The 27973-nt window shown below is 43.9% G+C and overlaps 1 protein-coding gene across 2 annotated transcripts; it reads right to left on the bottom strand.

Annotated features, from left to right (window-relative positions):
• Positions 1–137: 137 nt before the first annotated feature.
• Positions 138–26280, bottom strand: LOC146258921 (A-type voltage-gated potassium channel KCND2-like). 2 transcript variants are annotated; one of them, XM_084672245.1, is made up of 6 exons: positions 25172–26280; positions 4777–4939; positions 4363–4461; positions 3347–3442; positions 1928–2145; positions 138–1689 (listed from the first exon to the last, which is right to left on the bottom strand). In XM_084672245.1, exons 1-6 carry the CDS (start codon positions 26278–26280, stop codon positions 1521–1523), a joined length of 1854 nt encoding a protein of 617 aa, XP_084528371.1. In that variant the 3' UTR covers positions 138–1520. The 2 variants fall into 2 exon arrangements, with proteins under 2 accessions (XP_084528371.1, XP_084528372.1); XM_084672246.1 differs by lacking the exon at positions 4363–4461.
• Between the last annotated feature and the right edge of the window lie 1693 nt (positions 26281–27973).

The following is a 27973-nucleotide window of genomic DNA, read 5'->3' as shown; positions in this document are numbered from 1 at the left end:
CCATGCCCCAGCAGGCTGCATGTTGCACAACCATTATCAGACCAGAAAATACACTGAAGGAAAAAACACAGACACTGCAAATATATAGGATGTTTTTTTTTTGTTTTTTTTTCATAGAACGATTTATTATTCTAGCCACTGCACCAAATGCACAATTTGTAATATTTTTTTTGCTTATTTTTATTCTAGATTTTGTCCTTAACAAGATAAAAGTAAAAACCAATTTACTCATAACTTTAAATCACGACTCCATCACTGGTCTCATTATGTTGTCACATACAAACCTCCAAGAGGAAGGAGACACATCATAATGGGATAAAAACTGAATTCTGCTATGACAGCATGCAAATCCTCAATTCAACCAGTTATCAACAGACAGAAATATGTGAACAACTGTAAACTAAATCTTGAAAACAGGAATAAACATGTTTCATGAAGATAAACATAGATATTTACAACTTTTACAAAGAAATGCACCAAGGAGTTATCTTAACAGTGACATTTACCAAGTCTCGTTTTTTTTAAATTCTGTGAATGGTTGTTAGATTATTTAGAAAGTTATAATCTTCAAACATTTAAACTGAGAGGGAAGCCAAGTCAAGGCTTATGTTAGTGCTCTTTACTAATTACCATAGTGTTCTACTTCTAGCTGATGACTATACCTTGCAGCTTCAAGGTGAAATACACAGATTTTTGAGAGATGGCTGAACATATAGGAAGGGATTTGTTTTCACATTAGGTCCCTATTATTATCTCTAACATGTGTTTTCGATTCTCACTTCCACATTCACAAACATTTCCGAGTGTGGAAAAAGACCAGACTCAAACCATTTTTATCCAGTTCCTAATATTCATAGTGGCTGTTCATTCCAAACAGTGGATGCTGCCATTGTACAGTATCTGATTTACAACAACGATGGAACTAGCCGTTTAATCAAGTATATTAAGGAACATTTTATATGCTTGTATATATGTCTTGTGTGTGTGATTTAATAATGATTACCATAAACATGTGCATATAGACAGATCTAATATTCACAAGGATGGTCTGCACTGATTGAATGCACGTGTGCTTTGTCTTCAGTTCGTCATATTATGTCTAGGTTAACCTTCACACAAGAAAATGGACTGACAACTTCAAAAAATAGTCTCCCCTTCCCCCCTTAAGTTAAAAGACGACATGTAGAACTACATTTACATCTTCAAAAAATAAATCTCTTCTTAGTGTTTTTTTTTCCTCTTTTCTTCAGGCAACAACGATTGTTTCAAAATGTTAAAACCCTATTGCCTTCCTTATCTGGGAAGAACCAGGCTTCTGGGTCCCTTTTCTCCAAGGCAGACAGTCCCACCAGTCTAATCCCATACAGAGGCTCTGTATTAGAAAGGAGAGCCAGTCAAACATTGACCTCTAACACAGTGATAATCACTCTTCTGGCAGGTTTATGCTCAAGGGTCTCTCTTCATCTCCCCGGCACCTGGTCATTCTGAAGACCAGTTAGCCAGACAGACAGGTGTGACACCTACAAGGCGGAGACTCTGACGATGTTGCTCTGAGAGTAGACGGTAGAACTGGTGGTGCCGTCTCTGTCGGATGACATCACCACTGGGGTGGACAGGCAGGGGGTGATGTAAGGTTGGTCACACTTCAACGGGACCGCTTCAACATGTTTGGCGTTCAGGCTGGACCGACTACACAGGACAGAATGGGGACAAAAGGGTGAGAAATACGTGCGCATGTGTCTATTTGTGTGTGTGTGTGTGTTTGTTTGAGAGAAAGTGTATTTGAGAGAAAGTGTGTTTGAGAGAAAGTGTGTTTGAGAGAAAGTGTGTATGTGTGTATGTGTGAGAGAGAGAGAGAGAGAGAGAGAGAGAGAGAGACAGAGAGAGAGACAGAGACAGAGAGACAGAGAGAAAGGTGAGAGGCTACCTATTGGCCAGCGGTCTCTCTCTGATCTGGATGGTGCTGAGCTCCTGGTTGTTGGAGTGGGGCAGGCTGAGGCTCTTCCTGCGGCTGCGCCGGGAGCAGCAGGAGGAGAGGCCGTGGGGGGACGAGGACAAGGAGGAGGACCGGGAGCCCGCTTTGTTCACCATGGAGAGCTCCATGCAGTTAGACTCGTACGTCTGCTCGTCTACAAACTCGTGGTTCTGGAGGAGAAGGGGTGAAGATCAGGCAAAAGGGTGACACATGAATCACTCCCGAGCACATTACTTTAACGACTTACTGCGCTGTAATGACTAAGATGTTAACGATATCTCCGCTAAAGGCAGGGCAATATTGTTGCGTATAAAGAAAAATTGAATATCCTGGGAATATAATTACATTCCCCCAGATGCCCACATAAAGCACCATCTGTGATGCGATTTCCATCATTTTCTCGCTGATAAATGAGCAATACTTGAAGGTCAGGCTCTGTGTCGAGTCTCAACTCAGCCACTAGATGGCAGAGTGAGACAACGCGCCGCTCCCCAAAGCTAGTCACGACTCATCCTCTCCCACCTCATGTACACTGCACTGTATCATCTATAATGCACAGCAGAACAGCTCTTGATGTAAACATGTAGGCCGGCATCAGAAGAGAAGGGCAATGTTTGGAAGGTTTCTCCCCTGATCTCCAAACCTTTTACTGAGGAAAGACACTTTCTTATTGCCCAAACGTGCAGAGGGGGGTCTGTCTATAGACTTCATATAGCAACATGTACAGAGCTCTATCACAGAGAACATTAGGTCGAGCTTTTATTTCGTTGAATTATACATGGAGTAAAATGAAGTGTGCTTGTCTGTTTTGAGGGCGTAATGTTAGTGGCTGGAGCAGCATGTGTTATCTTTGGCATGCTGCCGATGGTTCTCTCTATAACACAAGCCCATTTGGAGCTATTTTTACGTAACTCTTACATGTAACACATGCAACAAGTCCTGGCATTTTAACCCATGTATCCTGTCTATATTTGAAAGCTGTAACCGGGTAGATCACATTTTGACGTGTAATATGTAATATTACGTTGTTATACAATACAAGATACAATATTACATATTACTGTGAAGAAGGTCTGCTTGTGGGTGGGTCTATGTACATTTTCTATTTGTAAAAATATATATATATTTACATTTAGTAGATCCTCTTATCCAGAGCGACTTACAGTAAGTACAGGGACATTCACCCCGAAGCAAGTAGGGTGAAGTGCCTTGCCCAAGGACACAATGTCATATAGCACGGGCTGAATTGAACCGGCAACCTTCAGATTAATAGCCCGATTCCCTAACCGCTCAGCCATCTGACCCCTTTTCAGCTCCCCCTATATATATGTAGAGGGTATAAGGTGTGTGTATGTGTGTTTGTGTTCATACCGTGGTTTTCTCCAAACAGTGCAGCAGGTGGTGGTGATTGCTCTCAAGCGGGGCGTGGGACTTCCCAATCAGGACCTTTCCTGCCTCCTTGGAGGCCTTTTGGGGACACACAGGGAACAGAACACAGGGTGTAAGTGAGTCAGCGATGTGTGACCTCCTCGCTAAGGGATGACAGGAGGGACGGACTCAGTGCAGGGGACATTAGAGACACAACTGACAGACAGAACACACAGCCCTGTGCAGAATCACCCAGCCTCCAGTGGACCTGCCAAGACAGTGACATTTTAGAAGTGCATAGATGTAAAAAGAAAATATGAGTTTGTTATCCCTACAGGACTGGATTTGGTGGTAGAAGAAAAAGAGCAGATTTACAATTTGTCATTTTTTGTTTCAACAGCATCTGCATTCCTGTGACTAAAGAGGGTCTCAAAGAAAAAACAAAAACAAAATTAACACACACTGATGGCTCTTGACTGATGTTATGACATACAAGTTGGTTTGAAATGAAGCCAGTAACTGGATGCTCAAACAGCAATGTGCAATGCACAACACAGAAACAACAAAAGAAAAAACAGAGTTTAGAGGAGATGTAGGCCGGGTGGGTGCCCTCCAAATAAAGAGAAGTTTAATATGAAATTTCTCCCGTCCCCTCCAAACCCTGTTGGACAGACATGCCGAGGTTGGTCACGACTCATGAGTTAGGGTGGTATGTAATACATCTGCTCCACCAGCAGGGGAAGCTGGAAAGTTGCCCCCCTGGCAGTCCTGCTGTGTGGTCAAACCAGAGAGAAAGAAAAAGAGAGCATGTCAATGCCGCAGCCCAGAGGCGTGAGTGGGAGCTGTTAGATAGGACGAACGACCACGGTGAAGCACTGGAATGACGGCAGCCCCCCCTTTGTGTAACGGCACGAGCAGCCCCTGCGTTGCGGCATGAGAAGCCCCGTGTCGGGATGGGTTCAGAGCAGAGCGGCATGCACCGGACGCGCCAGGTCGGCCCCGACAGGCGGCCATGTTACCTCCTCCAGCAGGTCGTTCAGGAGCCCATTGTGTTTGTAGTGCATATAGGCGTTAGTGCCTCGGCTCTTCGCTGCACGGATTTTAGCAATCCGTGTTTTCTGTTTGAACAAACACACCTCTGTTTAGGTCCCCTCCGGACACAGTCTCTATGTGTCAGTTGGCTTACCTTCTACTCAATGCCAGTATTCAGTATTCAGCCATACAACCCCTTGTATTCAGTGGACCGCTATAACAATATGAGAGATGTATATACTTCCATTGAGAGCACATCACAACAACTGGATCTGTTTCTTTCAGTCTCACACACACACACAGGGACAAACAGTGATTTCAGGGGCTCCTGTGTGAAAAGCCATGTGTGTTAATGTTGCGGTGAGGTCGAAGCAGAAGGAGGAAGCGAGACGGCACCGTACCTTCTGTGCTCGCCGTTTCTCCGCACGCTGGCTCTGGTGGTAGATACGACTGAAGTTTGACACGATGACGGGAACAGGCAAAGCAATGACCAGCACCCCACTCAGGGAACAGATGGATCCAAACACCTTTCCAACAATGGTTTTAGGCACCATGTCACCATATCTGAAACGCAGAAAATGGACGATATAACCAGATGTTCCTGGGGGAAATAATTTGTTAAAACAGGTCGTAAGGTAATTATAACAATCTTTTAAGGGAAAGCTAATATTAACATATTGATGCTTACTCTGCTAACAGTATTGACTATCTTAGCACCCTGTAACTATAAATAGGCCGTAATATTTTTTTGATGATGTTGGATATTTACTTTGTGTTCATGTGAAAAGTTATACATCTCATGAGGGAGAAAACAAATAGGCCTACTACTGAGAACTTTAGGGAAGTTGCTTGTTGGCCTACATTTCTTGTCCCATCACAAGACTGAAAACCATGTTTCATATATAATTACACACCTGCTCGCACAGGCCTAAGCTTTCACATGGTGACAAAACACCCCCTAGCTCCCTCATGGCCTTTGTGAGCCAAACCGCTAGTGAGAGATACAGGGAGCCGTGTTAAGTTCAAAGAACGCAAAGTTTAGACAACAGCGGCATACCAAACCCAGAGGAGACCATGTTAAAAGTATATGGGTCTCAACTACAAACTTTTTTTTTCAATCCCACAGCTTCAGAAATGTGAAAGCTCATCTTGATACACAAAAACACGTGTAAGGAATTGAAAGAAAAATGTAAGAGAAAATATCCATTCTTTATCATGTTCAACATAGGCTCCCAACTGTCCAACTAAGCGCATCATTTTTCAACATCATTCACATGTTCGGAAGACATTTCGAATGGGCAGACGAAATGGAGCCCATATATCAGATGGTACAGAATTGTCCCATTAGTAAGATTAATGCACCTGTCTTCGGTAAGGCAGTAAGACTGTCTACGCTCAATGTAAATCTAAAATAAAACTGTCTTCTGGATCTCTCCTATGCCCTCTCCACTCCCCTCTGCTCTCTCCTCTCCAGGCCCCTCCTCTCTCTCCTCTCCAGGCCCCTCCTCTCTCTCCTCTCCAGGCCCCTCCTCTCTCTCCTCTCCAGGCGCCTCCTCTCTCTCCTCTCCAGGCCCCTCCTCTCTCTCCTCTCCAGGCGCCTCCTCTCTCTCCTCTCCAGGCCTCTCCGCTCTCTCCTCTCCAGGCCCCTCCTCTCTCTCCTCTCCAGGCCCCTCCTCTCTCTCCTCTCCAGGCCCCTCCGCTCTCTCCTCTCCAGGCCCCTCCGCTCTCTCCTCTCCAGGCCCCTCCTCTCTCTCCTCTCCAGGCCCCTCCAGCCCCAGCTCCAGCTTCGGGCAGCGTCCTGCCTCAAGTCCTCACACTGCCACAAAGAGTAAATAAACATTTCATGCCTTTCACTGTTTCAGGTCTGTGCAGGGAGGCGATCATAATTCCGCAACAACAAATAATGAAGCAGCATACTTCATTTCCTCTGAGGCAATTAATAGTGCAGGGCACAAACTTGAAAATTACCATAATTGCTTGTACACTGCCTGTGTGGTCACGACTAGCCCTCAGTCAACGTATCATACCAGGAGGAGCCTTACACCAGCACTAAAATAGTAGAATTACAGTAGCGTGGACAATGTGAGGCTTCCATATTTTCAAAATGCCACAACATAGCCGCCAGCAAGTCGATTGGTAGTTGGCTGGGATACAGGTCGAAGCAATGACTGATTGGGACCCTAATGCGTTAATGACCTGAGAATACCATTAGGCTGCCTCCCCAGAGTAAGATAAATGCAGGTGTAGGAGCACATCAACGTTACTCAGTGTCTGTGACAGCCCCATATCTCTCAATGGATGCCGGATAATGTGAATGTATCGCTACACGGGAGGTTGACTATTTCATAAATGAAGTTGTCTAGAGCCCGTGGCCGGCTGTTTGAATCATTAGCGTCGGGTTTCCATCATGTTGGTCCAAAAGGCAGGCCTTTTCCACAGCCAAGGGAAAGGCTGTAAAGTGTACGTTTTAATATCACGCTCGATGGGAGTTTCATGTACAACAGTTTGCTTTCAACTTGAATGATTACAATGCAGACGTCAGTTATTTTACAGCTCATTACGGGTCAGCCATTTTCCTGTGTAATCCTGCCACACGCTTGACAGCATGTGTCAATTATAGACACTGTATGTACCCTTGGGAGACTTTTAGAAGATCCTCTACATCATACTAAAACACAGAATACACACATTAAAGAGCAGGCTACACGGATTTAATACCAATCCGAAACTAGTCTGTGAGGGATTGACTACCATATTATTCAGAGACCTATAACAGGCAGTGTCTCATATCGTATGCAAAGTTAAACACCACAGTACAAAGAGCATAGTACATGAAGCTCATACAAAAATCTTGCAACAAAAAGCGATGAGATTCCCAAAGGACCAGAAAAAAAGACGTAACAAAAGTACAACAGCGGACACGTTTCTTCGAAAATACTGGAGAGCAAAATGAACAGCCGAGAAAGAGCGATTCAAGTCATGCCCTGTGTTGTTTCTCCTATTGTTACCTCGAACCCGCAATCAAGGTCTGCATTCCATGCCTGACTGGCCAGCCAGGAGACATGAAGACGGATGACTAGATCTTTATCCAGCTGGCTGAGGAGGAGGAGGACGTGCGACTGGATGACTACCCTTGCCCTGGGCTCCACCCACCTGAGACAACCGCTCTCGACAGCACATGCTCGCTCCTCCGATTGGCCAAAAGGCGGTGCATAGGCCTCATCTGGAACCGCCACTGCACGGTCGGACGTGTGATATGGAGTTGAGATCGAGACTTCACAGCGTGATGTTAGGATGAGGGATGGCACAGGGGGAAAATGGGAGAGACGAGAGATTGGGGATATAGAGCCCCCCCCCCCCGTGGTAGGGGTAATAGATACATCAAACATTCATGAACTTGAAACATTCCAGAATGGGGAGTTAGCCTGCACTACTAGTGACCTCAACAACTTGGATCCACCAGGGAGGGCGGCTCTCTCTCTGACGCACAAATCTGCAGAACCACTACACTCCTTTCCACTGTCAGACTAGCATAATCCCACCTCTGTCACACACACTCACCCACCACAGACACGCATACACATGTACAAATGAAAAACAAGATTGGGCCTTTAATTTCAAATCAAGTTAAAGCAATCCCCACCCTAAAAAAGCAATCTTGTACCTTGATTGTCTTCCAGAACCCTGTGTCTGAAAGTGGAATGCCATCTGGTAAGTGGGAAGTGAAATAAAACAGGATCACTTTACAAACACGTAATATGTTTATCTCTTTACTCAGAGAAGGTGCTGGGCATTTTCTCCCTGATCAATTCTAACAAATGGAATGCTCCCACAGAAACATGAAAATCTGAAATAAGCTTAGGTTGAGAATGTCAGTTGTTCCACACACTGCCAAATATTCGTATTTAACTGTCAGTTTTAACATCTGTCATAAACGCACACAAACGCAAGCATATGCACCCACCCAACTACAGAAACGCAAACTAACACACACTGTGGTTTGGCCAGCAAACACCAATGCATTTAACAAGACTTTCTTAAGTGACGACGAATAAGGTACATCTTCTAATGTAACCCCACTTTAAGGACATGTCCAAAATAATCCACTCACTCTTTGAGTTCCTGGAATTGATATGTGAGTTCAGGCCGCTGCCTACAGTGATGACAATGACAACTCAATAAGGATTGTGAGAGTTCCCCTTCACTGAGAGATGGCCTGTCAACAGAGTCTAAATCCTGTCATCCACCTTCTCCCCTGTGGTGCTACTTTAAGTGTTCCCTATAATAAACTGGGCCTAAATCCAGCATTTACAGTACAATAACTTCTCACTACTACGGTATAAGTTGATGGTATAAACATACGGATGTGTTTAATCTATTGCACTTATTTACCTTATATAACCATTCTAAACAGGTGTTTAAGTCTACAATAATGATAAGTTAACTCTACACCTAACCCACTCTATATTATTAACAGTGTCATTATGAAAATACCATACTGCAGCTATTTTCCTGGCAAAAAAAAACATAATGCGCTTTACATTGGAAATGAAGATGGATTTAAGCTAATTTGATTAATAAATTGCGTTAATCGTTTTGATTTGTCAACTGATTAGCCTTTAGATGAGCTTAGCTACGTTCTCTTTCCCGGGTGCTACGATCTGTCCTCATTGCTTCATGTCACTAATTACGGGACAGATTCTAATCTAGTATGACTTGAAAATAATTTCATTTTCCCTTGTTATTTTTTTTTATGAATTGTATTTCGATTGCAGTGGGAGGGCTCATATCCTGTTCAACATTGGCCTCCCTATCTTCAACCAGGGACTACTTCCTGAAGCACTGCCATGCAAATCTATGAGGCTATGCAATGAAATTACCGAGATGCACTATCAAAGATTCCAATTCAAGACATCCATTTCAAGTAGTGTTTTCTCATTTCCAGCACAATTTTTGAACTAGTCCTTAACAAGGTCAAGCGTTTGTAACAGACATCTAGAATTAGATTTTTCATTCTTCATGTATCTGAAAATATGGTTGTCTAATGAAAAATGTGAATCTTGTCTAAGGGTAACAATCCCACCAAAGGCAAAACAAAAGGCTAAGGGGCTCATTTGACCTTGACCAACCTTTCTGTGACACTCTCCATATCAATAGTGCTTTGGGTGTTAATTTGTTTTAGCACATCTACAGTTCAGCATCTGCCACAACAGGTTCTCAGTCAGGCCCCTCTCGACCTGAGACTGAGACCCGTCAATTACCCGGAAAAGAAGGACCAGGTGGTGCTGCCATGCCAATCACAAAGTGATAATGACAGAAAGGGGCATACATTAAAAACATGGGGAAGTGGCAAGGTGAAAAACCAACAACCCCATCCTCTTGTCCCCATATTTAGAGGACAATCCAGCAAAAGCTCTGGGCTGTAAAAATGCAGGGAATGGCAGACTCCAAGGAGGCAGAGAACGCTCAAGACTTTGGGAAGAACAGTACATACAAGTCGTGAGAAACTGAGGGGGCACTAAATTGATGTATTTGCTGTCTGTATGCCGTTATCTTCTAAATTGTCGTGCTGAGGAGTCAATCCCTGAAATAAGTATCACTTTTAAATTGTAGTTGGATCAGTAATAGGATGCATTTCAGCCTAATCTTTCAACAGTAGCCAATCCCCAAACTAATTATTTATGTCCCTACAAAAATAAGTTATTTTAACGGGTCAATTTGTTTGAAATAAGTACATGTCAAAATGTACCAAATTATTAAATAAATTCATGAAACCAGGAACATTTTACTACCCCCCTATGATTAATTCACTGCCAGCATCCGTGCTGAAAGCTGTGAGAACGTCTTGAGGGCAGGAATGCAACATTTAGAAGGTTCCACTGGAAAAAGTAGAAAAATACATTATAGAAGAATTATGATTCCTCAGTGAAAAAGGCCAGTGACTTGTAGGGATTGTAGAAAACCTTACATGCCGTATCTAACTGCTATAGTTGCAAGGAGACTTGCTAGGTCAACCAATGTAGGCCAGCAATGGGGGAGACAAAAGATATGGGGCCAGTCTTATGCTACACTTTACAAATGTAGCACAGTTCACTAAATGTCTAAAAAGGCTACTGAGTGTATCCATAAATTCTGTCATTAGTAAAGTTTTTCCTTGAGATAACAGTGAAATTGTGAGAAATATGGAGATGGGGCGTAGAGTTAGAACCAAAATCCAACTACTCGGAACCTTATGCCCTGTGACCTGCACCTATCCTCCTACGACTCTCTGACCCTTGACCCCTGTGTCCTGTCCTGTAATCTGGCGCACAGCGTCAGGGGCACTGTGTGTCTGTGTGTCTATCCCTCTCTCTCTTTCCCTGGATCAAACCCTGAGGGCTGATGGGATTAGAGTGTGTGGGACGATAGGGCTCTGCTCTGATCTTTTCCTGAGATATACATCCTTATCCAGGGGGAATCCCAGAGGTGCTGGTATTAACACATTAGATTTTCCCTGCAGTTGATGGGAGAGATAAATACACATAATTACTGCTGTTCTATTGTGGATTTAAGTTTAGTGATAGCCCAGGTGGGAATGTGGTTATAAGGAAGTTTGTATTAACAATGAGAGAAAAGGATACATGCTCAAATAAAAAGGTTAAAGTTACCGGAAAGTCTGCAAGCCTGAGCCATAACCTCAATGGAACGGTTAATTAATTACCATGGTTACAGTTTGAGGTTTATGAAGTTGAGTCAAAGGAAACAAGGATGTTTTATGCACAGCTATACACTGGAGGCTACTGCCGCCATGTAAACGAATTCTTGCTGTGCCTTGCAATGTCAGTTCAGCTTTGATCCTACACCCGTACATTGAGCCACTGGGTTCAAAGAGAACACAGCCTGCACAAAGGCCATTGAATTTCTCCCTCGGAGCCATGCAAAGACATAGATAAACCATATGGCATAATCCCTCCCGTATAGCTCCAGACACCTCATCCCGCTCCTCCACTCGCTCACATATCAACCATGTATTCCCACAGCCTTCCAAATCCCAGCTTAACCCTAGCCCCCACAACCCCCGTCCCCCACGGTACTTATTGCTACGGCTTTGACGTTAGCGTGGCGCTTCTCTCATTTGGGAGACCTTCTTAGAGTCAAAGATGCTGAAAAAAATATTTAGTTTCTTCCTCACTGCCATCTTTCACTCACCCTTCCCATGGTCGGACCGGCCTCTCTCTGTGACTTGGAGATGAAAAGAATGACACCCTGCTTTAGCTCTCGTTCGCTCCCTCACGCTTCCTTTACTCATGGCTGCGCCGTGCCAACGCACACCTGCTTGACATCTTGCTTTTCTTCCCTCTCGTCTCCCATCTTTCCCCTTTCTCCCACTGACACTTGAGGAACAAATGCTTTGCTAGGCAGCAACAGCACTGCAACATATTCCCCTTCAGTCAAAAATCCATACACCTTAACACCCCACCACCACCACCATGATTCCTTCCAGCAATCGTGCTTAATTGCTGTATTAATAGATGTTTTACATAAAGGTTAAACATCTTCAAACCCCCAAATAAAGATTATGCTATAGTTATGCGTGGGAGTGTTTTTGCATGAATATGCAAGCTCAAATGAATGTGCGTGCCGTGTGAGAGCCTGTGTGTGTGAGTGTGTGTCTGTGTGTGTGTGTGTCTGTGTGTGTGTGTGTGTGTGTGTCTGTGTCTGTGTGTGTGTGTGTGTGTGTGTGTGTGTGCGTATGTGTACGCCCACGCTAAAGAAACACAGCGTGTTTCTTCACAAGCTTCCTTCTAGTCAAAGAGGAGAGGAGAGATTGGGAGATAGGGCTCTTTGATCAGTCAAACCTTAATTAAACAGAGGTAAACTGACTCCACTGTTGCTCAAAGGCCGTCTCTCTTCCTTCCTTCCAAGTTTCCATATTGTGTTTTCACTACTTCTCTTTACACAACTTTTTTTTAAAGCTAGCGGCAGCTGCTTACAAAATCAGTGGCACAGTTGGTTAATGAATTACACTTCTCCACGGTTGAAAGGGGAGGGCAGATGAGGAACATGAAAGGGGAGCCGGAGGAGGGGACTTGTGTGGGGTAATGGGGAGGGGGGTGGGGTGGGATGGGGTGGGGAGTGCTGAGGGTAGCTATGGATTATGGGAGAATGCGAAGATAAAATGAAATCATCAGACACTCAAGCGATTATGATAATACACTCACTCTGTATTCATCACAGGTTAATCTTCATGCAGGAGAGAGAAAGATAGACAGAGAAGGGGGAAGGGAGTCTGGATTTTTCTGGAGATCTGAAATGGAAATGAAATGCAAGTGTAATCACTTATAGCGCATATACTGTATCTATTTTTACAGACTTGAGCATAGGGGGTCAAATACTAGTTTTGATCCCACAGAACCAATAATTCTGCTGAACTGAGCTTTTCAGACCACCCTTTAGCCTCAGTGACTTTTTTAGAGGTCAGATGATGGAGATGCAGGATAGAGAAAAGGTCTTGAGGATTAGAGCTTTTGTGAGGGGAAAGGGGAACCGGTCCAGGAGCCTCATCACGCCGACAGCAGATTACGGAGCCAGAGCGTCAGCGCCAGAGCAGACGGCTGAGAGATTAACTCTGATGTGCGATTTCACACAGAGCAGCCGCTGGATATCAGCTGGCTCCTCCGGCTGGCCTGGGCCCCTTATCTCCAGTCTGCTCCTCATCCACCCAAAATGCCAAGGAAGTTGAAGGTAAGGGCCGATAGGGCTTCACATGGAAAACATGCATGATACAGTTTTATACAGATGCTCAAAAATGTATGGTGCACATGAAATAGTTCTCCACCATGTCAAATACCTCAGGGAATGTCTTTGAAACACACTTCAAGAACAACATTCCAAAAAACAGCTGCCAGTTCAAAAGAACACTTCAGCTTTATTGGGTTAAATGGGAAGAAAAAAAAAACGAGGAGGAGGGATGAGAGGAGATAGGTACAGCATACAAACTCAACGAGCATTTTTCCACAGAGCATGAACTGCAGCCAGGCTCATGACAGCAGCGAGGCCCAGATAGAGGCCAGTACCAGGGACCTGAGAACCTTTGGGGAGAGATTGGGAAGCAGACCCAATGGCCCGGCAGAGATGCAGCTCTTCTAACAGCTGTCGACTGGCCCCCAGGGCAGATCAGAGCCCGGCGTGGTCCCCGAACACGGCACAGCATGCCAGCTCCACCAGAGCCACCCTTCCCCCCCACCTGCACCCGCTCACTTCCTCTTGAGCATGGGGACATCATTACTGCTTCCACATGCCTTGAATGTGAACACTATTATTGAATCGTACCATAAAGATAGAGAAGAAGAAAACAAAAATGGAGAACTCAGGGACCAAAATATATATACGAAAGGTTGTTTTTACAATTACATTGGTTGTTGCAGTTGCAATCTCTTTGTCGTTTAGATACGGATACTGATCTTTGTAGTTTTTGCTGTAGAAGTTGACAAAGACGGAATTTAAGTGACCCCGAGGGGGGGTTGAAGGGGAGAGCAGTGACTTAGTAATACACAACGCATTATTTATCACTCAAGCACCTTTGTCATTGGAGAGGACAGACCACACCATGAATAATGATGGTGCGAATGTTTCGTAGTAGGGGAGCTCATCGCACGACGCAGCCAGCTAAGTCAAGCGGGTGTGTCCTGGTGCAACATTAAGACAATCATGGCTGGATGGAGGTTATTCCATTTAATCACACCCCAGCACACACCCCCACCCCCCCAGCCCCCCACACCCCCACACCACCCCCCCCTGTTCAACCCCAAGGGGGGTTACTATTTTTAAACAGTTTTTCATTCCTTTTCTCTTTTTTTTCTTTTTCGTTCTTAGCTGATGGCGAGGTAATCTCTTTATGGGACGTGTGCCCTTGGAGAATCAAGAGAAAAGAGAGGGATGTTCAGAACTGAATAGACCTTGGATGGGGAGGGGGGAACTTTATCAATATTTATTGCCTTTCTAACACGGCTTTGCCTAAAAGTACCAAACTGAAAGTGTTTATTTACCATCTATTTCTTATTACGAGTTTCCCTTTGAAAATAACGGGCAGTATTTGTTTAATGCCTGTGCTGGTAGGTTATATTGAGAGAGTCAGCCATCCTGAGGGAGAGAACCACAGAGACAGAGAAGCCTCTCCTATTCACTCTCCTTCCCTTCTAATTGGACTGCTCCATCTGGTGAGGGTTATGGACCACAGACTGGATATTCTACAGTTAAAACAACCCATCAAACACCTATACAAGGGGGACTGAGTCCTTGGAGCTCAGCCATGCTAAGCATTCTACATGCATGTATGATAGAAAATCAAAGAGAAACAAGGCTGGCCTGGGAGTGTGTGTCTCTGTGTGGTGAAGTGAGCTGATTATGGATAGTTTGGTATGGACGAGAGTCTGGAAGGCTGGCGAGATTCACGCTGTAAAAACTGCAGCATTGGGTTGTTTTTCGTGAAACAAAATGTTCTGCACCTTTGAGAAAGAGTCAAAATGGTGCTGTTGTTAGGGGGACATATTCACAACAACAACACCATAAGTGTCTGATTTTAAAGCTGGGTGACTTGCGTGATGAGAGTTGGTGGGAAGAAAAGCTCATGCATTTCACAGTTGAAAAAACATCGTCAAGAGGACAGATACTCAGGAGAAAAAGGAATGTGTGACAGGATATTTGTGGTGATGATTACGGTCCATTAACTTTGATTGATGCCATTTTGGAGAGAACACACGGATTGCACTCACGGTTCCGTGACTTGTTTTCTTCACTAACATATGTAGTATGGATGAGGGGAGAGCCAAAGATAAGATTCCAATGCAAAATTGATTTTTTGGGGGGCTCCCTTCGACTCCTCCTTTAACCGTGTGCCTGGAGACCAGTTCACCATTTGAGGTAATTGAATGTCACATGTGATGAGAGGCTGATGTTCCTCTCTCCACGCCTGCTACAACATGATCCCTAGCGACCTCCATGTGAAGGCCAGAGTCAGGGAATCCATAAGGCCAGCCGCATCTCCGCACAACCCACCAAATTGTGGGATTACAGGGTTGCCTGAATACAAATTGTGTTTGTGTACAGTGCGCGTGTGTGTGTGCGTGTGTGTGTGGCTGCAGCGTAGACGGTGCCCCGGCCAAATCTCACGTTAATAACGACGTCCTGCTTTGTTAACGGCATCAGCTTGTCCGTCGATGTGGCTGTCCGCTCCGTTTAGCTTGCCCGCTGATCTCCGACCAAACAGCCGGCTTAGTCAGAACGAGAAGCACTCTGTTCGTCTACGACCGTTGTTTAAAGATAAGGATGTGCTTGCCAAAAACCTTATACTTAAGCTCCTCTGTGGGGATTAACAGATGGACAATTGGTGGGGCAAGGGTGGGGGGAACAATTTCAAATCAGCTGTTGATGATTTTTCCATAATACCCTGGAAAAGAAGCAAAGATCCCCAAGCAGAAATGCTTCTCAAGCGTCTGAGACATTGCTGAGGAGGTACAGTCCTGCTCACCATTATTGGCACCCATGAAGTTTATGGACAAACCTCAAGCCTTCTTGGACAATGTTTTATGGACAGATGAAACAAAAGTGGAGCTTTTTGGTAATGCACACAAACAGTATGTTTACAGACAGCGCAATGAGGCCTTTAAGGAAAAGAACACCATACCAACAGTGAAGCATGGTGGAGGATCCATAATGCTGTGGGGCTGCTTTGCTGCATCTGGTACTGGAGGCCTTGACCATATCACAGGCATCATGAAAGCAGAAGATTATCAAGCAATTCTAGAGGGAAATGTCTTGCCCAGTGTAAGGAAACTTGGTTTGAGGCGAAGATCATGGGTCCTCCAGCAAGATTAAGACCCAAAGCTCACCTCCAAAAGCACGCAGGAATGGTTGAAAGGGAAAAAATGGACCGCAATGAGTCCTGATCTCAATTCAATTGAAAATCTTTGGGGGAGTTGAAATCTACCATTGGAGAAAGGAACCCTGCAAATGTTCAAGAGCTTGAGCATATTGCAAAGGAAGTGTGGGAGAAAATACCACCCGAGAAGTGCAAGAAGCTTATAGATGAATATCAGGAGGCTGTCATCGCTGCCAAAGGGTGTGCAACCAAATATTAAGGAGGGTTTTTTTCCCTTTGGAATTACAATATCTATGTTGAAGCAACAATAACTCTTTGTTAAACTAATTTGGACCTACAATTAAAAGATACTGCTGATATAAATTTGCTACATTTCCATTCATTTCTGAAGACATTCACTCAGTTATGCAAAACATGAAGGGGTGCCAATAATGGTGAGCAGGACTGTAGATGACTGAGGAAGGTCACAGCAGGGATGTCCTCTGAATGAGGCCCAGACGTCATCTGAATCACACTTCCATAAAGATCTCAATCCATCTATTCTCCCTCCAAACCTACATACAGCTTCTGGACTCTTCCAGCCTTCTAGTCAATGACGTCTTCTTGAATATCGCCTTGACACACGGAATACGGATTAGTTTTCCTTCTGATAAAACAGTGACGCATTTAGCAGGCACACTGAATGTTAGCTTATGACTAACAGGTTTGATGACAGACAACATCTCAGTATTCACTCTCTTTGAAGGCTGTTTCCAGACCATCATTAGGAGGATCAATTCTTGACAGATCTAATAAAAGGTCATGACCTAATTAAGGGTCCAACCTGGTGACATGTCCTTGCCCTGCGCCCCACCCGTACCCCCCGCACCACCCTCCCTCCTGCAGGGCAGCTATGGGGGTCGCAGGTGTGGTCAGTTATGTGCATCGAGACCATTTTTTAAGGTGTATACTTTACCAAACATTGTTCGCAAAGTCCTACAAGATCGATGAAGATGTTCCAGAATTCGGTACATTTAAAATGCCATTAACGTCCCTTCAGGCTAGCAATAGAAGCAACATGTACAGTTGGACCACTTCAAAAGGCCAAATCAAGACAGTGCTTAGATGAGCTATTGATCCAGGTGTGGCGTATTGATTTAACTTTGTGTCCTGGGGTAACCAGGGAGCAGCTGTGCACCAGGTCAGGTCACAATATGACTGTCTCTAATCCAATCCATAAGCCACATCAGCTGAGCTCCCCTCTTCTAACATAACAAACCTAAGCTACAGTACATCCAACGACCCCATTCCATTGATGGAACAGCTTCGGGAAGCTGTGCAGACCAGATAAGGGAAACTATGGACAAGGCAATTCATTATCAAAATGAGGTTTTACACCAGAGAGTGTTTTAAAATTGCTGTCATGACAGATAAAATCATCTTTCTTATTGACCCCAAAGGGGACAATATTGATCTAGTTTGTGAGGAGAAAAAAACTGCAGATTCCTCAATGGTACAAAAAACATAACCTTAAAAAAATCTATACAAATAATTTACCCCAAAAATTAAAATAGCTTTAGGGTCAGAAAGAAAAATGCATCCCTGGTGCGTGGCCTGTTTTGTTGAGGCTTGACCGCATGGCGCACCGTGGGTGACATGTATGGCTATTTATAGGAGTTTGGGCAGGCAGGAAGCAGCTGCCATACATCAAGAGGACAGACTGACATCCCTCATCACAACAGGGCCTCCCTGGCAGCTCTTTACACACACACACTGAAATGGGACAGTAAGACATGTAGGCAGGCCTTGCCCCCCACATTATTAATACACTATGGCGAACACTGTCTGGGTGGCCCCGGGCAATAACTCTATGAGTTACGCAGCTGGAATCTGAAATGCTTGAACTGGACTTGCCTGGATTTTGGGTGTTTTTCTTGTGTTCTTTTTCTGAGGTTCCTGGAATTTCTCACATTTCTGATTAATAACCTTTTCAGTCGTTCATGCTTATCTTTGGCTTCTGGTGATCTCCACGCCGTGATTTTTCTGTTACTGTCCTTGTGCTTTGGTGTTAAGTTTAAACGTATATAAATATGCAATTGGTAAGTAATCTCACACAGAGATTACTTATTAAAAAAAAACAATAAGACAGTTTGTTTTACTCCAAGTGATGTCATGAACAGAGGCTGTGTGAAACCATTTCACCTTATTTCCAGCCTCCTTTATCCTCATGCTACCCTATCCTCATCACCTATGTATCAGCTTGGTAGTTAAATCTCCCTTACCCCAAACAGAGTAAGCACACCACCCAAATCATGCCATGACATGTTCAATGTTACATCACTTCTAAAATTGCTTTTCTGCCTGCATAACAATCCTATAATACCCTTAAACTTGTGGCTTTTTCTCTAAACCAGATCAGCTGGAACGAAGGGAGATTACTCTTGTTAGAGACATGTTTCTAGGATTCCAGGTGCTATGAATCTGAAGCATTGATAAATAGATATTACAGTACAGGGAGTAAACAAGAGAAATTGCAACAACAACAAAAAAATCTAAGTAACTCAATTTAATACCCTACAAATCTCAAAGAGCTCAATGGGTTCCAATAGACTCTCTTCTCCTCCATCAGAGAAGGGTAGAGCTACAATTGTACTCATCCAATCCTTGGCCATCAGGAATGTCCGTAAATAGGAGTAGTCAATTTAGTCTGGGAAATTAAGTTTAATGACTGTTGTCCTGAGTGTGTACTAGAGCTACAATAGCTGCTATAAATACAAGCACAGCTGTTTATTACGACCTGCTTTCATTGTGGAAACATTAAACATTGTATAATGTTCACTAGCCATGGCCCAGACATGAAACTAATGACACAGCTCTCTATGAAAACAAACAAGACCTTATTTGTGTAGTGACGGGCATAAAGAGTGAAGTTACCACAAGCTGAAAGACTGGTCCCTGCCTGGTCGTGCAAAATACACCCCCCTGTTCCCTCTTGTTCCCTTATGTATGAGTGGTATGGCCATTCTTTCCTTGTTGCACAGTGTTTTTCTCAAATGTTGACAAATGTGAAACTGTCAAATATTAACAACTCTGAGTGCAGTCTTTGTAAAGAAATACCCAAATTCCCTCTAGTTTGACAACATTCTGCTTGTTTGCATCCAAATCCAAACGGGATGTGAAACACAAACCACACCAGAGCTCTGGAAAGAATTGGAATACTGTTGTGCAACTGTAACAAAAGTGATGAGGAAGCATTATGTGTGTATGCATACCGATTGCCGTGACCAGACAAGTCGTTTTCATTAGTATGTAAATGCTGATGTATGTAAATAAGCCACACAGCTCTCTGGGACGAGATTGGTGTTAGACTCGAGCTTATCGCTTCCACGCTGTTTGATCTAATGATCAGAGGGAATGCATTTCTCGTCTTATATCTTGTACAACATATCAAACTTTGAGATAGGACAGACTCAAATAATATATTCCTCCATATCTCTGATTCTCTACAAATGGCTTGGGGTTCCAGGGCTGGGAGGTTGAAAACGAAGCAGGGCCCGGCAGAAAAAACTCTAACAACAATGAAATCATGGTGATTTGTTTTCTCACAAACAGTATCTGCTTACTCCGAAATACAGTGATCCTGGTTTAATTCGGGGGAAACTATAGTCTAGTTCCGGACATTGTCATTAATCTTTGATGTCTCTCGAGTTGCAATAAGAGAAAAATAAAAATGGCTGAGTGTTAGGAAATAGAAATGCCCTATTTTATGTTCTCATACTACATTACCCAAGCTGAAGTAAAGAGAAGAACATACCAGTCCATTTAGCTATTTAATGACCAGCATTCAAATCACATTCATAACATGTACTCCATTGACAGTTGGGAACAGCCTCCAAAATAAGATGTAAAAGAAAACCATATGAAAGGTAAGGACAGCCATTTTGTCCCCGAAGTATGGATTATTTATCAATCTGGCTGTCACAGGAGAAACATTTACAATTCCTTAAGATGCCGTCCACACACTACCTCTGCCTACCTTACATCATCGGCTCTGCTGCAGTTCGCTCAATAGCTATGATGAATGTGTGTGTTGTTTCTATTGCTTAGAAAATATGAGAGGATGAGGGGGAAAAAAAAAGATGCACACCAGGAATACAACACAGCGAAGTTGATGAAAGGCACAACAGACAACCATTTGATAAGTCTATCTCTCTCTACCCGGTGCCTTTCATCAATATATTGATACAGTATACCTTCTTATCATACATCAACCTGGTTCTAAAAAGCAGCTGACATTTTGCTATCAGAATTCCTTGTCAAACCTTCTGAAGAGGGACTGTTAGATTGTCTAAAATAGCCCCTCTATAATGAACACCGGGGGGAAGAAAGGGCCGGGGCAGGCATAGTTTCTATTTAGTGGTAAAAAGAACACCCCTGCCTCTTTCACAGGTTCGATCATTCACAATCAGCCTAATCTGCCCTGCAGAAGTGTGCCAGTTCCCCTTCTCTCATCCTCCTCTATTTCACAGTCATTATCATAAGCAAAAAAGGAGATTGTGCTCATGTTGGGACATTTCAATGCCTAATTCACCATTGAGACGCCTGTCACTTGAGTTATGGCACATTTGAACACATTTCACCTTTACACCCCAACCATACAGTAGCATATGGGGGGCAGGGGTGGTCACAGTCCGCTTGCAGGCTAATGACACACATCTGACTGCATCCACTCCAGGATAACAGCAGATCACATTATATCTCAGAGCCTGTCCACAGATGTATATTCTGTATAGTGCAATGCATGGTGTGTCATGGATTTGGTCAACACACACCCCAAACATCTGAGATTCACATAGAATAGTGTGTATTCAGTCAGACACCCAGAGTGTTCTTTATGATTGTGTAATTCTGCTTGGAAGTAGAAGCCAAATCCCTAGTCAGCCAGGGGCACCGAAAGTTAACCAACAGCATTAATAGCAGATTGTCAAGAACACATTTGTTATCTCTGGGGCGCAGATACAGTAAAGGGCCCTCAGGATCTTTTCTCGTACATTTCAACTACATAACCATGGATCGGCGTGTTGGGCTTCAAACAGCTTTACTTTGTGCGACATCTAAACGTGAAGTTTCTTGGGCATTGATGGCCATAGGGTTTCAAAATCCGATGTCAGGGCTGCACACTATTATAGTTGTTGGAGAAAGTCAAAGATTTAGTTGGCGTCCATTGACCCTGCCGTCTGGTAACCTTCTCTTACTTATTAAATCATCCCCCTGACATGTTTATGGACCCCGCTCCTCAACCACTGCAGTGTGTGCCGGGTGGAGCAGTGGTCCTGACAAATAAAATGACAATAAATTGTGTGGATAAAGAGTGGCTACACTGTGCTAACATCCCATCTATTACCCAAATGGACAACCCGCATTAGCGTCCGCTACATCACGTGCTGCACTTTGCTGCTAATAAGAATGAAAATGCAAACAGATATTCAGGGGAAGTACAGTATGTTGGTGGATTGACATAAATTTGAGTCAAAAGTGAGACGCACACTTAATATGTACGTGTTTATGTCGAGGACTATGTACATCTCATACGTTTCGTTGAGCCCAAAACATGTGTGACCTTCAGAAGGACTCCATGTCTGTTTGGCGTGACCGGAGGTATGCGTGTTCCCTCCACAGCCCAGTGGCCCTGCACTCCCCCCCCCTCATAGTCCCCATTTCCCCCCCTCATAGTCCCCATTCCCCCCCCTCATAGGCCACACTCCCCCCCCCCCCTCATAGTCCCCATCCCCCCTCCCTCATAGTCCCCACTCCTTCCCTTGTGGGTTTCGCTTGACTTCAAGCGTTTTCACAGCTGCTCTCGGCGGTGCACTCCATTACACCTTAAATCACTTAGGAGATCTGAAGCACCAAAAACTCCCTCTGCAGCTAATTCACCCTGACCATGTGGAACTGACAAAGAACAAGCAAAGACCTCCACTCCAGATCTGAGCTCACACATGGTTACTGAGCTCCTACAGCTCTCCAATATCAATAAACCACTTGAGATCTTTTCGTAACCCTCAGCAGATAATGCACCAAAATAACTAGGTTATATGTATTTCAATTTTGGCTCATTTTCACAGACCGCTTTTCTTTAGACACTGTGGAACCTTGGCAGTAGCATCTCAGCAGTGAGGCGGTGTGTCATCTATTGGGTATCCCAGCGCAGCTACAGAGATTAGGCTCCATAAATAGGGGGGATAAGTGGGCCTTCTCCTGTGTTCACTAGCTAGTGTCGCCACAAAACTGGAGAGACAGAGAGGCGTGACACGCAGCTGCACAGAGCTATTGATTCTCCGCTGGTCTCCAGGCTCCCTTCTCTCTCGTTCAGGCTGCCTGCCAAGTGGCTGTGAACGGACGCCCTGCTCTCCTAGTGTCGGCACGTCTGCTTAAGCAGGATCAATGGGCCATCAGCAGGAGAGAGAATGCTCCTGTCTTTGACTCAATGGGGTGTGAGAGAGCTGGCTAGAAAAATAGTAAAATACTGTATATGTAATGGAACAATATCTCTATGCAATTACGATCATCAAAAGGAGGTGTGGCCATGGCCATCATTTGGAAATGACTGATTCTGTTCATGCTACAATGGAAAGGCACCACACTCTAATCCGTTTTGACTGTCCTCTATGTTTTCTCATCTATCTGAGTTAAAGGGAATGATCATTTGTGACCCAAGCAAGAATTCAGTTAACTTTGTTCTTGGTGGTTTTGTGCTGCGCTTTAAACAGCAGCATCCCTCCCTTTGTCCTAGGATGACCACTTCAAGGTTACCAAAGGATATCGTATAGATTTTGTTCTACACTAAGGGAGAGACAAAAGTAACCATTTAATTCTGCCATGTATTGGAAATTTGATTTTTTGATAATGAAACATCACTGCAACCACACTGACACACTGAACTCTTTCAATGCAAGAAAGGTGACTTTGGGAAATGTCTTTCTTTGAACGCCAGAGTATCTATAGCTCCTCAATAAGAAGTCCAATAGTCAGGGCCTGTTAAATCCCCTGTTCGGGTCGCAAATCTATCAGCATACCTGTCAAGGACTACAACAGAGTGACGGTAACGCCCCAGTTTATCAAGGTCGTTTAACATTTGTCCTTGTACATGGGGACATTGTTCTGTAACCTGTAGCAGCACAGTGACAGTTTGAACCCTTGAACACTGTTGAGTGCTCCCTGAAGAGAAATAACCAGAATAATAATAACAATCCATCAAGTCTCTGGATGTGATTTAGTGAGCAAGTAAATGCATCAGGCCAACAGCTTCAACTGCTAGATGGCGAAGGTCATAATGTTTGAGATGCTCCATTTGGTGGGAGAATGAAAGGTGGAAAGATACTGAAAAAGAGAAAGACTCTGTGATTCATGACAATAAAATAAAGACTCCACTGCAGCATACTGCTGATGATTGGCATTGTTATCTTAGTCATTGCCAATGTAACAATGAATATTTTGACAAGTGTTGTGTTGTTGCAGAAAGGACATTTATAATAAACTACTTAAAAATTCACAATCTGTTGAGCAAGTGGAAGATAACTGATCTCAATTTAGGGTGAGTGTCTGCCTCACTGTTGTTAAATGGAATTACTGGACATGAAAGGCTTGTAAAAGCACAGAGACAGACATGATTTTTCTAGTCAGATATTTCATATAGACCTGCTTAATGTCAGGTGACATATGGAAACTGGTATGATAGTGTGAAAATGGAATCTGCCTCAATCTGTGCTTGTGCTTGATTAATGCATTCCTGGCATTAGCAACCCAGAAAGTAGTCTGGTCACAAGTGCAGACCATAGCCTAAACTGTATAGCATATCTACATGTCCCAAGGGTCCTAATTGTAGCATATCTCTTCCCATTTAGCCTCTCTATTTCTTGTCTCTCCTCTTTCTAGCGCACTTTCTAGCTCACAACAAAGTAGCCTGATTTGTCTGAATTATCTTATCTCTCGCCCATGAATCCCTAACTTGAGTAAAAACGTTCTTCTAACAATTGTTATCCGACGATATCCTAACATGCAAGTATGTTCTTCTTGTATAAATAGCAAATAGCAAAACACTTCAGAGTCGGTGATTAAAGTAATCAGCAGGGTTTTTTACACACGAATTAGGAACGGTTTGATAATTTTCACTTTATGACTTATGCTCGTGCATTGGCAAGCCAGACGCGGCTGCTCAGTGTTATTTTGAAAGGAGCTTAACACAGAAACCCAGAAGCATAGCAACCAAGCGGCAGCTTGCTTAAAGAGCGAGGAAGTTTTCAGCACCTTGGAAAGCGCACCACAGCAGCACGCGCGAGCGGAATGCAGAGAAGAGACACAATGAACAATGAGACGAGCAGCTGCACAAGTGGGCACATCGATATAAATTAATTAAAATAATCGCCTTAACCATGATTAATTAATGTATGCTGCATCAGCACCCAGAGGTTGTTGAGGAGAATTAAATTGAAAATCATTCAAAACATTTAACATCCATGGCGAGAAGACAAGAAAGGTGGAGACGGGGAGAGGTTGAGGTAGAGAGAGAGAGAGTGAGAGCATGCCATAGGGCTATAGGCCTTCACCTTGACGTTTAGGCCTACCTTATAGACTTATCAGTGTATTGGTTATTCAATAGGATTCATTGTGACAAAGTGAAAGGGTAATGTTAAGGTTATCAACTTGTAACAAGCCATTTAGTTGAGTGTAGGCAGCCCACACTGGTGAGTTTATAGGCTTCCTATCCATAAAGCGTGGACAAACCTAAGACGATAATGTGACATTCTTAATTTCGCTTTAAGATGCCATAGCCCAAGGATTGTTCAACATGAATAGGTCCTTCAATTGTAAGAGAACCCTTGTTTGTATTCAACGAATACTCGTATTTGAAAGATCAGGCTCGTTTGTAGTGAGAGGTGCAAAATGCAACCACCTACCCCAGTGTTGTCATGGTGACTATGGTGTACCAAAAAGCAGCAGGGATACTGGTAAACTTGCTGGCTGTGGAACCCTTCTCTGCATAAAACATCACAGTGGCGAATATGATGATGGCCATCGTGAGAGAGAACAGGAGGAAGCCCAACTCCGAGGCACAACTCTTTAGTGTATAGCCCAGTATACGCAGTCCAGCGGAATGGCGGGAGAATTTGAAAATCCGAAAGACCCGGAAGACCCTCAAGGTGACAAAAGCTCCACTGACTTGGTCATTGTCAGTCATGACCAACCCAATGTAGTAAGGCATGATGGCGACAACGTCGATGACGCTCATCACACTTTTCATAAAATTGTACCGACTGGGGGCAGCAATTAAACGTAACAGGTACTCAAAGGTGAATATCATAACGCACGCAGTGTCCAAACAGAAGAAAGCCACTGCGTAACGGTCTCCACAGGAGACTTCTTTTGCAAGGTTTGGCATAGGCCCACATGGAACCGTTTCTACCACATTGGCCATGACTGAGATTGCGATGAAAAAGCCTGTGACATAGTAGAAGACAAGGGCCGTGGTGCTTGTGTGAGGATTTTCAAAAGCCCGCCACAAGTACTCTCGGAAGGTCATGTTCAAAGGGGCAATGTCATTGTTTTCCTCGTCCTCGTCGTCCTGCAGCCTTTCTGCGTTTTCGCGCCGCCTGTCTTTATACTCCTCATAACAGCAGTCTCCAATAATCTCGGGTATTATGCCAAAAAATGATAGTTCCTCGTCGTACGCAGAAATACACTCTTGGCGTGGGTAGTGTAATTTTCCAGTGCGGTAGAAATTTAGAATGTGCCTAAAGATGTCAGGGTCACGGTCAAAAAAGTACTCACTGGTTTCTTCGTGAAAAAAGAAGTCCCTTTCTGTACTCCCAAGTAAAGTGTCTGGGTACCGTTCTAAAGTGTTTCTCCACGTCTGAAACTTGGTCCCGCTAACGTTGAGGATGATAAGTCCATCTTGGGGTTTTTTCTTTTCCCTCGGAGGCATAGGCATAGGGGAGCTCGCCACGGGCATCCATCCTATGGCCGCCGCGCGGGCAAAGGGGAGCCATGCCGCCACTCCTGCTGCCATTCTGTGTGTGTTAACGACCCTTCTTTATCACAGTACCGTGGCTTGAGGATAATTAAGCATCTGAAGAAGGGGAATCAAACATTAGAAAATGTATTAGCCTATGAAATTACGCAAATATGCCTGATGGATGCAGGTCTACTAGTTTTTCGGATTTTGTCTGCAGGTAACATAGAGGCTAAAGCAAACCACCTTGCAGACTCACTTGGACATTGCAGAACCAAAACCTCGGACATTATTTTAAGTAATTACATTTCGAAAGAAATCATATCATAGCTAGAAAATGGGGACGGTTGAAACAATCACCTTAAAATTAGCAGTGGATAGCAGAAATATCGGAGAACACTATGGGCAACATTATCACATCAACCATGAGTAAAGAACAAATCAATCTTACCATATCATGTCCAACGGCATCTAAAATAAGTCAAAATAGTCTCACAAAACCTGTTTCCATAATACAGACACTTAAAAACCAGCTGCCATTTGCCTCAAATGTGTCTGAGGATCGTGCAAACGCTGCATCAAAAACAATGTAAATGTTGCAACAAGTTAAAAAAAAATAGTTTCCGCAGTCGGTGTTAGTCAGAGATCGTGATTCGTTTGGTCCACGGTCTTTTGTTTCCTAGTCCTCGGAACGGTGATCGCTCTCTATTCGATTTATTCCTATGCAGCTGTTCTTCAATAAAAGCGCAACTCTGCTCCTCACGTCGTCTGCAGGAACACCCCCTTAGGAACCGACAGTGAAGCGAGAGCAGACAGAAGAATATGCAGTGTGGTAGGAGTGGCCCTCCGCAATCAGAAATTCCACAACTGGTTCAGGCAACTGGCTGTATAGTATTAAAGAAATGTTTCAATGCGAAACGAAAGCCAGATAAGTAGGCATCATCTCCTGTCTTCAGTGCAGAAGTTACATCTACATTGTAGAGGTCCTGAAGGACTTGTTGGTTATTATAATGTTTTGACTTATTGTTTGACATTTGTTGTGCAGGAAAGGTATTCACACCAGGGTCGGGCTTCGGCTATATGTGGTGCATATAACCTTTGGTAAGAATTACCATAAGGTTGCTGAGGGTGATTTTTAGACATTCCCACTTCATGAAAACATGACAAGCTAATTGGCGCAGGCAATTTTCAGCGTCAATTTATGAGCATTAGGCTTGGCAATTGGTTAATTTGGACTACAGATGTAACACCTAAGTATTACATGTAATACAGTACAACAATTATAGCCCTCTCAATTCAGCAGCCTAAAGCCAGCTGGATGTAGCCTAGTTGGAAAGGTCAATGGGCATCACAAAAATAACCATGCAGTATGGTTGTTTCTTGTACTATGTGCATGGACTGTAAAACGGCAACATTATTTTCATGCAATTAGCACTTGGATTGCTAATCTGAAGTAATCTTTTAGACTTCTAGTTCGAAGAACTGAAGGCCTTTACGGGATTTTCCGTCACAAACCTGGGCGCTGATCATTTTTTCCTTTTTCTCCAGTACCACGGAAAGCGCTCTGTTTCGACAGGCATGACAGGATACGTAGCTACATTTACAGCGCCAGCGTCGCAGCTGATTGAAGGAGTGTCCAAGGTCGTTCGGATGGTAAATGTTTGACGTAATCGCCTTCTCTGTGTAATTATGGACTTTACTCTTCACATTTGTAAAATGATCAAACCCCACTTTGTCATCGCCATATGAC

Source organism: Hypomesus nipponensis, chromosome 14 (genome assembly GCF_054491055.1).
Source record: "Hypomesus nipponensis isolate SF chromosome 14, ASM5449105v1, whole genome shotgun sequence".
NCBI classification, from domain to species: Eukaryota; Metazoa; Chordata; class Actinopteri; order Osmeriformes; family Osmeridae; genus Hypomesus; species Hypomesus nipponensis.
The sequence above is the reverse complement of the archived record's forward strand: the minus strand, read 5'-3'. Positions and strand labels throughout refer to the sequence as shown.

Bases quoted from the DNA above. Each gene is read 5' to 3' on its own strand.
- LOC146258921 (XM_084672245.1), bottom strand. From the start codon at position 26,280: ATGGCAGCAGGAGTGGCGGCATGGCTCCCCTTTGCCCGCGCGGCGGCC. The intron at 4,462-4,776 runs GTACGGTGCCGT...TTGTTCAAACAG, and splicing joins AGAAACGGCGAGCACAGAAG to AAAACACGGATTGCTAAAAT. The intron at 1,690-1,927 runs GTAGCCTCTCAC...TGTCCTGTGTAG, and splicing joins GAGAGACCGCTGGCCAATAG to TCGGTCCAGCCTGAACGCCA.